The 16093-nt window shown below is 35.9% G+C and overlaps 1 protein-coding gene across 1 annotated transcript in view; it reads left to right on the top strand.

The window, feature by feature from the left end:
• LOC123547534 (protocadherin Fat 4-like) overlaps positions 1–16093 on the top strand; it is a 125864-nt gene that overhangs the window by 35179 nt on the left and 74592 nt on the right. The window contains exons 9-13 of the mRNA XM_053550666.1: positions 2554–2675; positions 4506–4583; positions 6145–6309; positions 7867–8021; positions 13543–13667. Of these exons, the coding sequence (XP_053406641.1) occupies positions 2554–2675; positions 4506–4583; positions 6145–6309; positions 7867–8021; positions 13543–13667 (645 nt within the window). The remainder of the gene's footprint in view (positions 1–2553; positions 2676–4505; positions 4584–6144; positions 6310–7866; positions 8022–13542; positions 13668–16093) is intronic.

Raw genomic sequence — 16093 nt, 5'->3', positions numbered from 1 at the left:
CAATGAGAAATATGGCGTCCATCCAGAGCTGAAATGACGTGGCGTTAAATTTTTACATGTTTAAGTAAACCTGGTGTGTTAGAAAGAAAATTTCATCCCTTCAACATTATTTGGAACACTGTTATTATAAAAAACCTGTTTTTTCCTTATACAAAAGCTTAATATATTGTGTTGAATGTACTTTCACAAAGACCTCTGTTTTCCTATTACATTCATAGTACCGCATCCTTATCCACAAAGTACTGAATATTACAGGTGTCCATCAGTATTATATCAGTTTAGGAATATGTTTTTTATTTTCCCACCATCGATTTCTTGAATATGCACCCCTTCCGCATTTCTGTATGAACTGTGAATGTAGCAATATGCGTCCCCTTAAACGCGAATTTGTATAATTTGATTTGATACAAAGGAAGGCCATTCATGCATAACTATAGTCTGAAAAGGTTCAGCGACACGTCTGTACTTATCATAACAAAACCCCGTCCGCCCGGGCACACAAATCTGTACCGAAAACATCGATATTTTTTCTTTAGCGGAAGAATATTGCGCTCCTAAAGTCTTACAATCTATTTCCGCTGCAAAACGTGTGCATAACTGACAACCTATAATTATTGTTTTGTTATTAAATACGAACACCATTTCATAACACTAACACTGAAGTAAAATTGAGAGGGCACCTGTGCCGATAGTAAAAAAAATGTGTCCGAGAGGGTTTCCGTGCCGTGTGCAGAGAGGCAAGAGGGATCCTGTGAGGCAAAATTGAGCCGACTGAGAGGGATCCCGTGCATTAATGAAATCGAAAGTAGAACGTTTTTAAGGAAATATGATGAAAATATCCACATATTGTGTATTTACAAATAAGATAGGATCAACGGCTTCACATCTAAGGTACTATATATTTGCTATATTCAAAGAAAGTCGTTTGTAAGTTTCATAAACATCGCACGATGTTCATCCAAGCCAGTACCTCCAGTTATATTCCATCTTCGTTTGGACTTGTGTCAACTGATAAAACAAATGTAACAATATTAAAGCAATGGTATATATCTGCGCCATTCCGTGGGCCATATGTTTTTATGCACAAAAATGTGTTTAGGACACAAAATTTGATTTTCCGAGCTTACTGACGTTGGAGTTCATTGTTTAGCACAAGGAGTGTCCAGTGCGCGAACAGAGAGGGATCCGTTTTCTTATTTTCTACAGAGAGGGATCCGTTTTCTTATTTTCTACAGAGAGGGATCCGATATGGGTATACAACGTGAACTTGTGACATATTTGACCTAGAACTATGAAATTTAAACCTAAATGGTATTTAGATCACTATAGTGTGGTATTGCACACACAATTTCGTCAGGATCTCTTTAGAAACATTAGAGTTATTGTCCATTAATTGTTTAAAAATTCACATATTTGTACATAACAAACTAACCAATTCGTAGAATTTCAGTAAACTTCTTTCATTTTTTTCCATGAACATATATTATCAACATGTGAAGTTTTGTACCCTTACCCGGTCACCCCCATACTCCCACCCCCTCTTTTAAATTTCAAACCTTCCGTGAATATTTATCAACATGTAAAGTTGTAATCACACCCAACCCCGTCCCTCCACCCCGCCACCATTCACTTCCAGATTTCTCACTTCATTGCATTGTGCTCTCTTAAGGACATCTGTTCTTTTAAGTTCAAATGTACATGTTAAACAGTGACACCTGGTGCCAAACTACTCAAACACAATATTTCGTTCTAGTTACATTTCAAGGTCATATTTAAAATAAATCCATATAATTCTAAAAGCTTAGCTTACAGAAACATATTCCATTCAAAATAATTTTATTAGTCAGGGTCAGCGTAACATACGTTTATTATGTACACTTTAAACATTCGTGTTAAACATTTGTTTTCTGTTAAATTGATCCTGACTAATGAAATTATTTCCTTCTTAATAACATCCTTAACTTTTTGCCGGATATATTTCTTTGCCGTTCCTCACCACAAACCTGTTCGGCGGGGGATACAAATTCATCGAATCTGCTTGTTTTTTATATGTATAATTTTGGTATTGTGTGAGTGTGTAAGCAACTGAGGACTTCTGTTTTAAACAACAAAAACAAGCATCAGCGGACTCTAGAATAATTACAAACTTTATATTCACATTCGAAATATTCGGAATGACTCCGCTCTAGGGTTAGGGTTAGGGTTGAGATTGGTCCCATCCTGGTGTAATTAGTTTTACACAGAGTTGTATAGGGAAACCCCTTTTAAAAATCTTCTTGTCTTGAACCACAATGAAAAGAGCTTAGATATTTGGCAAGTAGCATTGTCTAGACCTCTACTTACATTGTTCAAATCATGACCGGTCTATGCACAATGAAATGTTGATTCTTCAGGTGTACCGGTTAAAATATCACTCAATAAGCACTAGCTATCAGTCCTTTCAGGGCTTTGATTTAATTTAACTGTCGATCTACTCCTAAAGCTAACTCATTAAAGGTAACGATTGTAAAAATGAATGAAAAACGCTTTGATAGTTATACTTATTAATTTTAGAGTAAGCGATGGAGGTACTTCTACAACTTTGTCAACAACCATCGACGTACAAGATGTTAACGATAATTCTCCTGTATTTTCTGGGACGTTTACGGCAGAGATAAAAGACAATGTTGCTGAAGGTTTGTACGGATCTTTTTTTGCAATTCTTGTTGTCATATCACATACGTTTTAAATGTGATTGAAACTTTTGCTGTCAAAGATACCAGAAATTTTGTCACACTAGTTGGAGATTTCTGTAAAAGTCTAGAACTACTTGACATTCAAGATGAATTACTAAATTGCAGCAGACAGATACAATCCATTGCATATTTTAGCAAATATTTTCTTTAATTTCAAGTGTTGCATTAAACATAAAAAAGTAGGACCGATCGCTCTGTGTGACAGACTTTTTCATAATACTTCAAGTTATTTTATTTAATTGTTAGGCTGTTTGAATCTATCAGTCTAATAGGGAATCGATTCTACTGATCGATCTCTCCAGGGTAACTTGCGATACTCCGAATGAAATATGTAAAAATGTGTCCTTCCAGTACGTGCACAGAGTGTCTGGCTTCGGAGTTTTTGGAAGAATACGCTTTTCCTTGTGCATAATAAGAGTTCACAGAACTTGTCCCAACTGCAACGTTCTGCTCATCAGTACAAATATGGGCAGTTTTATTTTTATTCCAAAATCTACCTTTAAAATAATACGGTGTCGATCCCTCTACGGTACCATGCGATATACCGAATGAGATATTTACTATCGAATTAAAAGTCTGTGTCCTTCCGTGCTGTCATAAGAAAGTTCTTTTCAAATCTTATGGAATGTGTTGAATGGATCGATTTACGATTGTTCATATTATTGATATATCAAAATTCCTGGATACAGTCGCTTTGTAATTAAAAAAGGATTTTCAAATCATTAGGAAATGAAAAGATACCTTACGACCATCTTTCAATGAATTACCGCGAATCGTCAGTCTATGAAAGGGGTCCTATATGTTTTAAGTCATCAAGTAAAAGACCGATATAGAACGGGATTAATTCTACCAATATCATGTATCTTACAGATTATATAATGAGCATGACCAGATCTTAATAAATTTGTATTTTGCACGATTTAACTTTATTATTGAAATTTGTAAAGAGAAGAAAAAAATAGCCGATAAAATTTTTGTTTTCTGTTAATAGAATACAAAGTATAATTTCCATTATATTCAATAGCTTAGCTCTTAATTTTTTTGTATTATTTCTTCAACTATGTTGAAGCCTCCAGTAATAACATCTTGATTTTTTTTACATAATAATTACTTATAATGTAATTCGTGCAATATATAGATTTGTATCTCTACGTTCAGACGGTGCTTGCAACTATAAAAATGGTATTAACTTAAAATATGCAACGTTACCAAATGATTACTTTACCTTTACCCTGTTAAATTTTTGTTATGAACTTTGCCATCTTTCAATTTGGACAGAACCATTAACTGTTAATAAGGATGTTCGCTGAAAATTTGCTGACTAAATAGCGAACAGTGCAGACCATGAGCAGACTATACGGATAGGCAGGCTGATATCACAAGCTACACAGTTTTAGTCACTGTTATCTAATTCACTGCACATTAAAATGTGATCGACTATAGATTTACTCAAATTGGTAAAATTTGTTTAAATATTCAAGACGAACTGTTTCTGATTTTCTTTTGTTGATGTTTCTTAAAATGTTTATTGTTTTAATAAACTTGTTTTCGCGTTTGAGTAGTGTACGTTTCTTTAAAATGTTCCAAACAAATGTACAGATGAACGTTTTAATGCCTTGAGTAAAGTCGAAAGCTAAACCTAAATAAAAGTGCAATTCGGAGCAAACTTATTTCTATAAACAAACAATTTAAGATGATAACTGACGGAACCAGCGAACGTTATAATAATGATTGTAATGATAATAATGAAGTAAAACTTTGCTTTACCAGGAGATACAGTTTTCACCATTACAGCGACGGACAGCGACAAAACTTCAACAAATAACCAAGTCACCCTATCCATGGCTGGTAATTTTCTTTATTACATGTCTATGTAATTACAAAAGCGGCAATGGCCAACCACGTCATTTAATCTTACCTGGAACTATTTTACGTGTATTTGAGCCGCGCCATGAGAAAACCAACATAATGGCTTTGCGACCAGCATAGATCAAGATCAACCTGCGCATTTGCGCAGTCTGGTCAGGATCCATGCTGCTCGCTAACGGTTTCTCTAATTGCAATAGGCTTTGAAAGCGAACAGCATGGATCCTGACTAGACTGCGCGGATGGGCAGGCTAGTCTTGATTCATGCTTGTCGCAAACACACTACGTTTGTTTTCTCATGGCGCGGCTCATTTTATGTCTACAACAATGAATAAAGCCAACACAACAAAAACCGCATCGGCATTATCTGTAAAGTAAACATTTTACATGTTTATAAACCATCATCAGCGGCACTGGCCGGCCATGTTGTCAGTTTTCATGACGCTTTATATCGTTTATCTAAATAATTTAACATAGAAGTTATGTTTATCACTATATATACTTATTTGATGCGTCCAGTTTTCTCTTTCTTTAAAGTCTAGTTGAAGACATAACTTGCCTTTGTATGCTTCATATTTTGATGATGAAGTAGTGGTAGTGTTATGCTCGTAGTAGCAGAAGTAGCAGTAGCAGTGGTAGCAGCAGCAGCAGTGGTAGTAGCAGCAGCAGTAGCAGCAGCAGTGGCAGCGTTAGTAGGTGGCGCTTGTCGGGACTGGTGAAGTGTTGGAAGCTCTAGTAGTGGTAGTTGCTAGTAGTGGTAGGTATTGCTATTGTCGTTGTTTTTGGCGGTGCGGGTAGTGAAGGTAAAGTTGTTAATAGTGGTGGTAGTAGAAATGAAGGTAGTGTAAGTGGTAATAGTAGTAAAAGTAGTAGTTGTTGTTGTTGTGACTGCAGCTGTTTGCGGTAGATTAAATTATAGTGATGGTGTAGTATAAGCAGAAGTACTGGTTGTAGTGTTGAAAGAAGTTGTAGTAGAAGAAGTATTCGTTGTAGCAGTAGTGGTGGTGGGTGTTTTTGTTAGTAGTGGAAATACTGATATGGTAGCGGTAGTAAGTGGTGGTGGTTTAAGGCATAAGAAACAAGATAGTGTTTAGTTTGTTAGTGGAGTTAAAACAGTATTTTAAGCAGACAGTAGAAGTAGAGTAGCATTTTCAACAGGTAGTAGCAGGTAGACTTTTTTCAGCCGGTAGTAGCAGCAGAGTAGCTTTTTACAGCTGGTGGTAGCAGCAGCGTACCTTTTTTCATCGGTTAGTAGCAGTAGTATAACTTTTTATAACAGTTGGTAGCAGCAGCGTAGCTTTTTTATTTCAGCAGGTAGTAGCAGAAGGATCATACGTTACATTTTTATGAACATCGCGGCATACAAGAATGAATACCTCGTTTTTCTATAAGTGCTACTGCTAGTACAGTTGTTATTATTCTTATAGTTATTATTACTACTACTGCTATTATTATTACTACATCTACCACTACTGCAACTACCACTGGCTCCAGTATGTGAGTAAAGGTTTATCAATTTAACCACTATCTTCAATTTGTATAGATATTTCTGCATTCAATCTCGATGGTGATAAAATAAAGGTGTCAGCTGGTGTTAATTTTGACGCTAAGACGCAGTCTACTTACACACTGACAGTAACAGCTTCGGACAATGCACCTGTAGATCCTAAAACTACTGACCAAGAATTTACTGTCACCATTAAAGCAGGTGCGTATATGATAAATATATTGCTGTTGAAATATTGCAAAACAATTTAAAGGCATGAACGAACAAAACATTAGACTCAGATTAACACCAATTTATAAACTAACAAATGTTTAGAATTATTATGAACGGATGAACGAATAGAGTCTCACAAATATCTATTACAATCGAGTAGTATACTTATTTATTTTTGCTCGACTGTGATGAAATCCTCAAGCTTCTTTGAACCATTTGTTCGTAATGAAGGAGGGACGGCTGTATATGAAAACACTTAATCAAGAAGATTCTAAACTATAAGATACTTACATTAGGAAATTATCTTTGGGGTAGCGCGTGGCAATTTAAGGCGTGAGCCGGTGAGTAATGTGGGCGGATGCAGATGAACGAATACAATGAGAAAGTATCAATGAACATAATATTCTTATAGTAAAAGATGTCTTTGTTTGGTTAAGCAGTCTGTTAATCAGATGGGCGGACACGTAGATGTATGAAGAGCATTTTTATATCCATTTTACTCCACAGAAGGAAATTGCGAAATGTGTATACAAACAGAAGCTTGAAATCTGACTCTTATCAACAGAACAAGAAGGCTAAGTGCAAAAAGGGCCATAATTTCATCAATATGATAGTATGAGTGATGGAACTTAGTGAATCATTGGGTATTATCATGGAAAAACGGTGTGAAGTTTCATTCATTTCTAAGATAAAATCTCGCTGACTATCGCGAACATGAAGTTTTTATAGAAAAGCAAAATAATGCTATGTATGGGATACAATTACTTTATTTGACAGCTTTGAATCGTCTCGGTAGCCTAATGGTAGAGCGGCCGCTTCGAGTGCGGGAGGTCGTGGGTTTAGTCCCTGACCGCGTCATGCCAAAGGCGTAAAAATTGGTACCAGTAGCTTCCTGGCTTTGCGTTCAGCATCAAGAGGATAGTGATAGGACTAAGTCAGCCCGGTTGCAGTATATAAAGTAATGTGATAGGGTGGGGGTATCATGACACGTGTATACGGCGCAATAAACCAATGTGGCAGTACTATAAAATTGGGCATTTTGCTCACTGCTACAAGTAGACACAGCCGAGTATCCTTTATATCACTATACAACAGTTGAAAAAGACACTATAAACCCAAACACACACACAGAGTAAGGGTTTTGGGACAAGCGTCATTCAGCTTGTAGCACCATTGCCAAGAAGAGTGTGAAGAAGTTTGATTGAGCCTTGCTGTGCAGTAACGGAGAAACAAACTTACTGTCAGATAAACTTACTGTTAGCCGAGAACATAATTGTTTTGAAAAAGTACAGCCAAAGGGCATAATTTCACCAGATTGATAGCAATGTTTATAAAACTTAAGTCGATCAAGTGGTATTATTACGGGAAATTATTTTATGAGGTTGTATTCAGCTGTGGTGTATGAACATACTGAAATTGTTAACACAAGGGTATCTCAATTACATCATGGTGAGATAAAATATAACAATGCATTACTTTGATAAAATAGATTAAAGACAGCATATCAGTCGAATGAAAACTTGTTTTCTTTATTCACCACTACAGCGCCTGAATTTGTTGATCCGGACCCGGACTCGGACGCGGAATTTCACGACATATATATGTGTGAAACGATTCAAGCTGGAGACGAAGTTATGACATTAATTGCCAGCGACGCAGACACAGATACAGCATCATTAAGTTTCAACATGGATGCAAGTGTAAGTGATGATGTTATGTTAGTTTGCACGTTTTGGTCATTTTTTTCTACAATGTAAAATTTTATTAAATACTGAGTTTTCACAACTTCAGAATACATCTTGAAAATTTGACAAATAAAAAAGATAGGGTGGTATGCTCGATGTTTTGCTAGACTGATTTGAAAAATTTTGACATCACCAAATTTTCATAACAGACGTCTATTGGAAAATCTCAATTTTGATAACATTTTCGCTAATAGGTTTTCATTCTACAACGTAGATTTTAATTAAACTTCTCAAAGTCGTAAATAAACATATGGGCCTATAAGCTAATAAGAAAACACTACAAATGCTTGACTGTAAGTACATATGATTATTTATACTTTTTAAGGTAATTTATCACATAATCTCATAAAAGAAAAACTGGTAGTTTTAACTGACAAAAGATTTTGCAAGAGAAAACGTAAATTATCTGGCATGTAATGGAAGTACGGCATGTTTTACAGTTTATTTAAGAGAAACTACCTTTGCAGTTGTGATCAGGTCTGTGAAGCTCTCAGATTTCTATTAGATAACATATTTATCAAATAATGCAATACAATCTCTAGACTAGAAATTTGTACCCCGATGGGACTAAATGTGCCTCACTAATTGCTGATTTACTCGTTTATGAACGAGATTTCATGCTCAGTGTGTCCACAATTTGAAATTATGGAAGCGTTTATTCGATAGTATTTTGAATATGGACAACCTATATTTATCAAAAAAATGGTAAATACATTTATCGAGAAGAGTTACAACTTAACAAGGCTAATACCTCAGATTCAGAAGCGTCAAGTTTAGACTTAAATTTTAAAATTGTGAATAGAAATCTAGAAACGAAAAAATATGATAAAAGATACGATTTTAATTTTGAAATTGTCAACTTACCCCGCCTTGATGGAGATATCCCTTGAGTAATACTGTGTCTATATTTCGAAACTTAGGAAGTTAGGAAGTTTTTATGATAGAAATCTTCATATCACCAAACAATTATTTCAACAGGGTTACCGATATCATATACTACAAAAGGCTTTCACTAAATTTTACTACAGGTCATCCGAACATTTAATATGAAATATAATACTAACCTTAAAACACTTTCTAAACTTTGTCTTACACATCCGATATACTATAGAAATGTAGTTTATAAAATTCGTAAAATTAGACACAATGCTTTTTTTTAATAAAATATTTGTAAAATGTGTTAAAATGTATCGAAAGAGGATGCAATGCGAAAGTCGTTAAGCACAGTGCACGTTGGTGATTGACCCCTCTGCATTAATTGCTACTCTTTCCAATTTGATGGTGCGTTGACTAATAAAGTGCAAGACCCCTTGATGCTCTTCTCCTAAATCCTACAAAATTGGACGGAGGTAGATGACTTTTGTCTTGCAGCTTGCTTAGCCATGCCCTTAAAAGTAAGGCTCTTGTTGTTCTGACTTCAGACAAGTTGTTGAGTGCATTGGTCTAATTGTACCTTAGATTGACCGTTATATTATGTACTATTTGATATGATTCAGTATTGTTCTACTAATGTTAAAGCCCTTCTCAGCGGAAAGCATATTGCTTACATTGTCTTGTCAAACTTAAAATAGGGTAAGTGCGAGGTTGGCATGCCCTAAACGCGTTTGAAGTTCGTGTGTGTGTGTGTGTCTGTGTGTACGTGTGTGTATGGGTGTGTGTACGCGCGTATGTGCATGTATGGGTGCGTGTGTATATTTTGCATGCTTGTCATAGGTAATGCCCCGTAGTGTTATTTTTTATTTACTTTTCTGTCTATCTGTGTATGTTATTTGCGTGTTTTCGTGCGTGCGTGTGTGTGTGTGTCTTTTGTATGGGCCTGTCTGCCATGCTGTAGGAATGCTTCGTGTAAGGAACATGGCTTTCCCTGTTGAATATTCATCCTTGCTCTACCTTCCCCTAACATTTGACCCTCTTATCTACCCCTTACCACACTCCCTCCCCCAACCCACCGTTTTTTCCATATTTTGCATATAGTTATAATGTACTTGTTGTTGGATTTGAGGCAAACCATCTACAATATTTTTCCGTTACAGCTTCTTTTTGTTGTTGGCCTACTTTGGGATGCATGACTCTATAGCTGTGTTTGGGGTGCTCTCTTCTCTGGTAAATCTATCCTTACCTATGATCTTTTTTTATTCTGCGTTTTCCTGATAAATGACGTTACGCCATTCGGTTTTATTAAACGAGCAGAACTACCTTAAACCTTTTGACAATTTTATTTTTAGCTAAAATTTGTTAGAAATGTAGGTTTGTTAAAAAAATCATATCTCTATTTTGCTAATCTTCCATTTAAATTGATCTAGAAGCTTTGGTTCAGTGGGAACCCACGTACCAGCTTTATGTAACAAGTTTACTTCGTAAGAAATATGAAAGTAATTGACGTGTCTCTTACATGCTGTTTTGTCTACTTTAACTTTCCCCGCCCCATGTGGTTCTGGGACGATCTATGTGTGAAAAGAATTGGAACCACTGCCTTACCCTTGCATGATCGTAAGAGGCGACTAATAGGGTCTTAACACTTGGTTTTGCTGTAACTCTGTGATTCCAGCAGGTATGCAAATTTTGATTCCATACCTCATGTTTTTATTTCGATGTAAATGAGATGTGAAACCAAAATTTGTAGTCCTGTTTGACGCCATATAACCATATGTTGGTGCGCCGTAAAACCCAAATAAATAAATAAATTAACTTTCCCCACACCCCACCGTATTATCTACCCGTTTAATTAATATGTTCTTATTGATGGATGTTTGAAGCAATCCGTCTCCTAAATTTTTCCGTTACAATGTTTTTTCGTTGGCCTACATTGTGATGCATGGCTCCATGGCTGTATTTTGGGTGCTCTGTACTTCCAGTATATCGACGTTTGCCTTTTATATTTTTTACAATAAATGCAGGTGGAATTCAAACACACTTATAATTTATTTCGTTACAGTGAGCTACCGATAAAACCAGAATTATAACGCGAAATGTGTGTAAATATTTTTCTGAACTTTATTGGATTATATACGATTGTTTTTCATATGCAACATTTGGAATGAATAAAAGTAAACATAGCTTAATCATGCTATTACAAAATAAATTATTTAAAAACAGAATTAAATATATTTAAAACAATCAGTTTGTTGGAGAAAGAACAGATGCTTGAAGTGCCTGTTATACTTTAAGATGTCAATTGCCAATTCAATAATGAATATAGATACAATCTAAATGTTCTTTTAATAGCCAGTGTTGTTAAAATACTTTATGGCCACAGCTGAAGTTGATTCTTAAAGGAGAATTTGACGTACATCAGCTGAGATTTCCAGATAATTTCATGTAGGTGCTTGCTTAACATTTAAAAATGCCCTTGATAATGTCACAGTCACTTTAAAAATATCTATTTATTTTGATAGAGACGTTGATATTAAACAACGGTCTTGTGATTTTCTTGCATACGGTGCTGGAAAACTGATTACTCTCGTGCTTTATATGACGTATAAAGGACTAGATCTATGAAGAAGATTTATGCAGTAATTTATATTTTATTACTTAAAACGAGATTAAAACAAAATCAAATACCTTGATGGTTTCTCTTTGTTTGTCATTCTCTATTTCTCGATTTAAAAACAAAACAAATAAAAAAACAAAACACGTTATCTTATGAAATGTATATCATGTTAGCTGCAAATAATAAAAGAGAACCGGAACTAAACATTATTATTTGTCTTTGAAACGTCATGACGTCCTTCTGGTTTACGGAAGTTGATTTCCCGCGCTTTGTTTAAATACGCTGTCATAAAGAAAATCATGCGTTTGACTTTATTTTAACTAATGTTTCTTGGATATGGCAATCAAAAGAAAGATTCTGTCTCTGTGTATGTGCGGATGGGAATATCCGGCTCTCGGGTAACTGATTACGCGCTAACTCTGAAGAGCATCGTAACCGCCTAATGGGTCAGTCACATTACACCGTATAGCGTTAACGGACGCCACACGTATAGAGAAATTACGGCAGAAAGTTATCCAGTGACGAAAGGCATCCCAAGCTGCTGCTCGGTGCTCTTGCGATCGGTGTATGGGGCGCAGAAAACGCAAAATGACCGCAAGATCAACGAACATATACAGGACGATCAACGTTCATTTAACGGAAATCGCCGAACAAGTAATGGATTTGTACCGCAAATGTATTGCCAGTCATCGTCCTGTGAACATACGTGATGGGTCAGTCACACTATACGTATAGCGTTAACGGACGCTCAACATATAGAAAAATTGCGTCAGAAAGTTATCCGGTGACGAAAGGTATCCCCCGCTGCTGCTCGGTGCTCTCGCGATCTGTGTATGGAGAGCATAAAACGCACAATGACCGCAAGTTTAACGCACATTATAGAACGAACAACGTTCAGTTAACGAATATCACCGTACTTGTAACGGACTTGTACCGCGTAAAACGTAAGCGCAACGTATGAGAAACTGACAAAACGTTCTTGTAAGTTATCGTCCGTTGAACATACATTGCATCCGTTGCTTGTCCGGTGAATCAGGTCCACCTGACAAGAACGAATGCAAACTGGACAGTACAGAATAAAGGAACACAGGAGTAACGAACAAAATACATACCAGCATATTGCTACCGTATATCTAACGGACAACTTTGTCCGGTGGAATGCGTCCTAAATTTTGAGCATTCCGGATGGAACGGACATTGCCGGACAAGTAGCACAGGCGCCGCGTGAGAAACGTAAAAGAAACGCATGCGAACGGATTGAAAATCTTGTAATAAGTTAAACGTTCGTTAACGCTGTACGGTGTAGTGTGACTGAGACTTTATATCCATTGCATGTCCGGTAGTAGTCCGGCCGTGAATCAGGTCCACCGGTCAAGAAAAGATGCGAACAAGACAAGAACAGAATAAGGAAGGTACGAGTAACGAAACAAACGCATACAAGTGCATTGCTACCCTACATATAACGGACAACTTTTACCGATGGAGTACGTTTCAGTTTGAACATGCTCAAAACCTTCTACCGGATGGAACGAACATCACAGGACAAGGAGCGCAGGCACCGCACGAGAAAGGGAAAAGAAACGGAAGCGAACGGACGCGAACGGATTGAAAACTTTGATATACGTTGGACGTCCGTTACGCTATACGGTGTAAATTACTTGTGCTTGGAAAATATGAAGTAGATATTATTTGTTATAAATATCTGCGAATTGAAACATACCGATTATGAATTTTGTTTAGTGCTTTCGTTTTCTTTTATTTTCGTGGCTTTTTATTGTAATGAAAAATTGACAATATTTTTGTAAGTGTATCTTAGTTGGTCTTGAAAAAGTATCAAAGTCAGGCGATATGGATTTTTTAATAGTTTTCTCTTGCAAAGATACGCACGCAAGGTCTTTCGAATTAGACAGTCCACATATGTTTGGTTTCACATGTAGAAAGAATGAAAGTCCTGATTTTAATTGATGAACTTTTATATATTTTCAGAATCCTACAACAACGGCTTTATTTGAAGTAGTTGGTGATAAATTAAAGGTCAAAGCTAGTGCTGATACAACTGCTTTTGATTTTGACGCAGATAATGCTGTAACTGAATACACCATCATTTTAGAGTAAGTTGTCATTATTTATAGAGAGAAACGAGTTTTTGTTCCAGTTTGCTGAATTGCTGCAAAACATACACTTAACGTGGCTCGCTACTTTCCTCACGAATTTTGGAACCATCTCAGATTGTGATGATTTTCGGCATAACTGAATTATGATACATCCCCTTTCAAATGGTGCTTTTGTTTTAGATATATGTCTGATTAGATATAGTTTTGACGTCGAAGCGCCATCTAGCGTCAACAGTTGCGACTTTTTAGCGTTGAACGCTCGTGAATTTGGCAATTTTCATCCGATTTCGCCGGTAAAACGTTCGTTTCACTCTACAGACATTCTGTTTTATCACTGAATCTATTTTTAATGAATTTTAATAAATTCAAACGATTGTCCGGTGCAACCGACCACAAAAACTTATTCTAACGTCAGAAAACTGCCTCGTCCGTAAGATAAAATGAAAAGAGAAAAAAACATGTTTACAAACGGTGAATTTTTATCATATTTTCACATTTTGTGCAAGATTTATAAACAAAATAATTAAAGGAAAAAAATATGGGGGTCATCGCGTGAGATTTTTCGCTACACTTATTTCAAATTAAATATTCATTAGATTAAAACTCGGTGTTACGTCATCATTATAATCTTTTTATGGCTTCGTTAAAGAATGATGGAGGTATGTATATATGCAAGGTACGTTCATGTTCACATAAATTGAGATATTATGATTACTGAAGTTGTCTCATACCCTTATTTCATATATAAATATGTATAAACGGCAATACTGATCCCTGGCTTTACGACCGACACCACTGACATTCCGTTTCGACATTTTCATTTTGCAAATACAGACAAACCTGTAAACAAAGACCACTTCTGCAAGAAGCTGAAGAGGGCTTTGTTGACATAATAGTTCCATAGTCGTTATTCGCAGGTGTTGCTTCTTTTAAATTAAAGAAAAATTGCACTTTTTTATCTCTCGATAGTTTGTATTCACATGGTTGTTTTTGTTAGGATGGAGTCTTTAACACAGGTTTGACAGTAGGTGCAATTTGGAAGTGTGTTCGAATGTGTTTGATTAGACACTGACCTACAGAAAATGAAAACTTAACGAACAAGGTGTCTATCATTTAATTCTAGCGACTCTGTTTTGTATGACGATCATAGTAAGTCTTCGTATGATATTCATAAATTATGTAATGTCAAGAAAGGTCGTCATCTACAAGAATCAAGACAAGTCAAGTCAAATCAAGTCAATATACATTGTCGGTAGATTTGCATTTGTATCATGTTTCCTCACAATAAATGCGAACGAGGAACACAAATTAACGCCGCCCGATTCGGTAATCTTGACAAAAAAAAACCAGTGGCTAAAGCTTCTCGCCAGGCATCTCGTGATTTCAAACGGCGCAGACTGGTGTTAAAAGATGACAGAAAAATACAGCAAGTGTTCCGTGAACACTTGGAAGGCGTTTCTTATAAAACCGGCGTGGTTGCCACAACGGAAGTGTGTGAAACTGAGACAGTAGACATCCCGAAACCGCTGCTTACGAAGCCAGAAAATTGTCAGTTTCATGGAAATTCAACAATCCTATTCGAAGTAGAGACGACTGGATTCGGTATGTATCAAGGAAAAACGTATGATAGATGTTACCGTCTGCTGATTCTATTCAATATAGTTGTTCAGTTTTTCCAGTGAAAATCTGTATCTAAAGATTTATGATAAATTCTATAATTAAGTCATTCCGTATTTACGTACCGGAAAAGTAACACCAGGATTATGGCATTTTGCAAATGACAATTGCAGTATTTTTCATGAATATATATTGCGTATTTTGTACAAATACCTAGGGTTTTTGTTTATTCTTCAAACTATTATATTCTCTATTTTTTGTCTCATATACTTATGCATTTCTGACGTATTGTCGAAACATTTTTTTCTATCGCACAATGAAAACGAATGTTAAATTTTATCTTAATTGTTACCTCCATTTATTGAATGTCATTTTTTATTTTTAAAAGTATATGTCAATGGGCCATATTTGATTAAGTCGGGCATACATGGCATTATGGTAATGTAATAAGCATTGTCTATAATTTTTTTTAAATTTAAGAATTCCGGATACCTTGTTTTAAAGCGTTTATATCTGAATTGTTAATACCCACGCTTTTGAATAGCATACATGTATCAACTTACATATAAATCGACGGCTGTAAGGTCTTTGGTTTTAGAAAGTTAACATAGGTCAGTATACTTTCTCCTAAAAATTAATTCGCCACCAAGAACCAAACAACTACACTTTTCATGTGTAGACAAATATGAAATATCACATTTGACTGGTCAAACGGTGTGCACGCGCGGGTCCGCAAAAAGAGAAATTGACCCGCAAAATTGATAATGACTCTAGAGATATCACTTTTTCTTATAAATATATATGAA

Source organism: Mercenaria mercenaria, chromosome 9, assembly GCF_021730395.1.
Source record: "Mercenaria mercenaria strain notata chromosome 9, MADL_Memer_1, whole genome shotgun sequence".
Lineage (NCBI taxonomy): Eukaryota > Metazoa > Mollusca > Bivalvia > Venerida > Veneridae > Mercenaria > Mercenaria mercenaria.
This window is presented reverse-complemented; position numbering and strand designations above follow the sequence as displayed.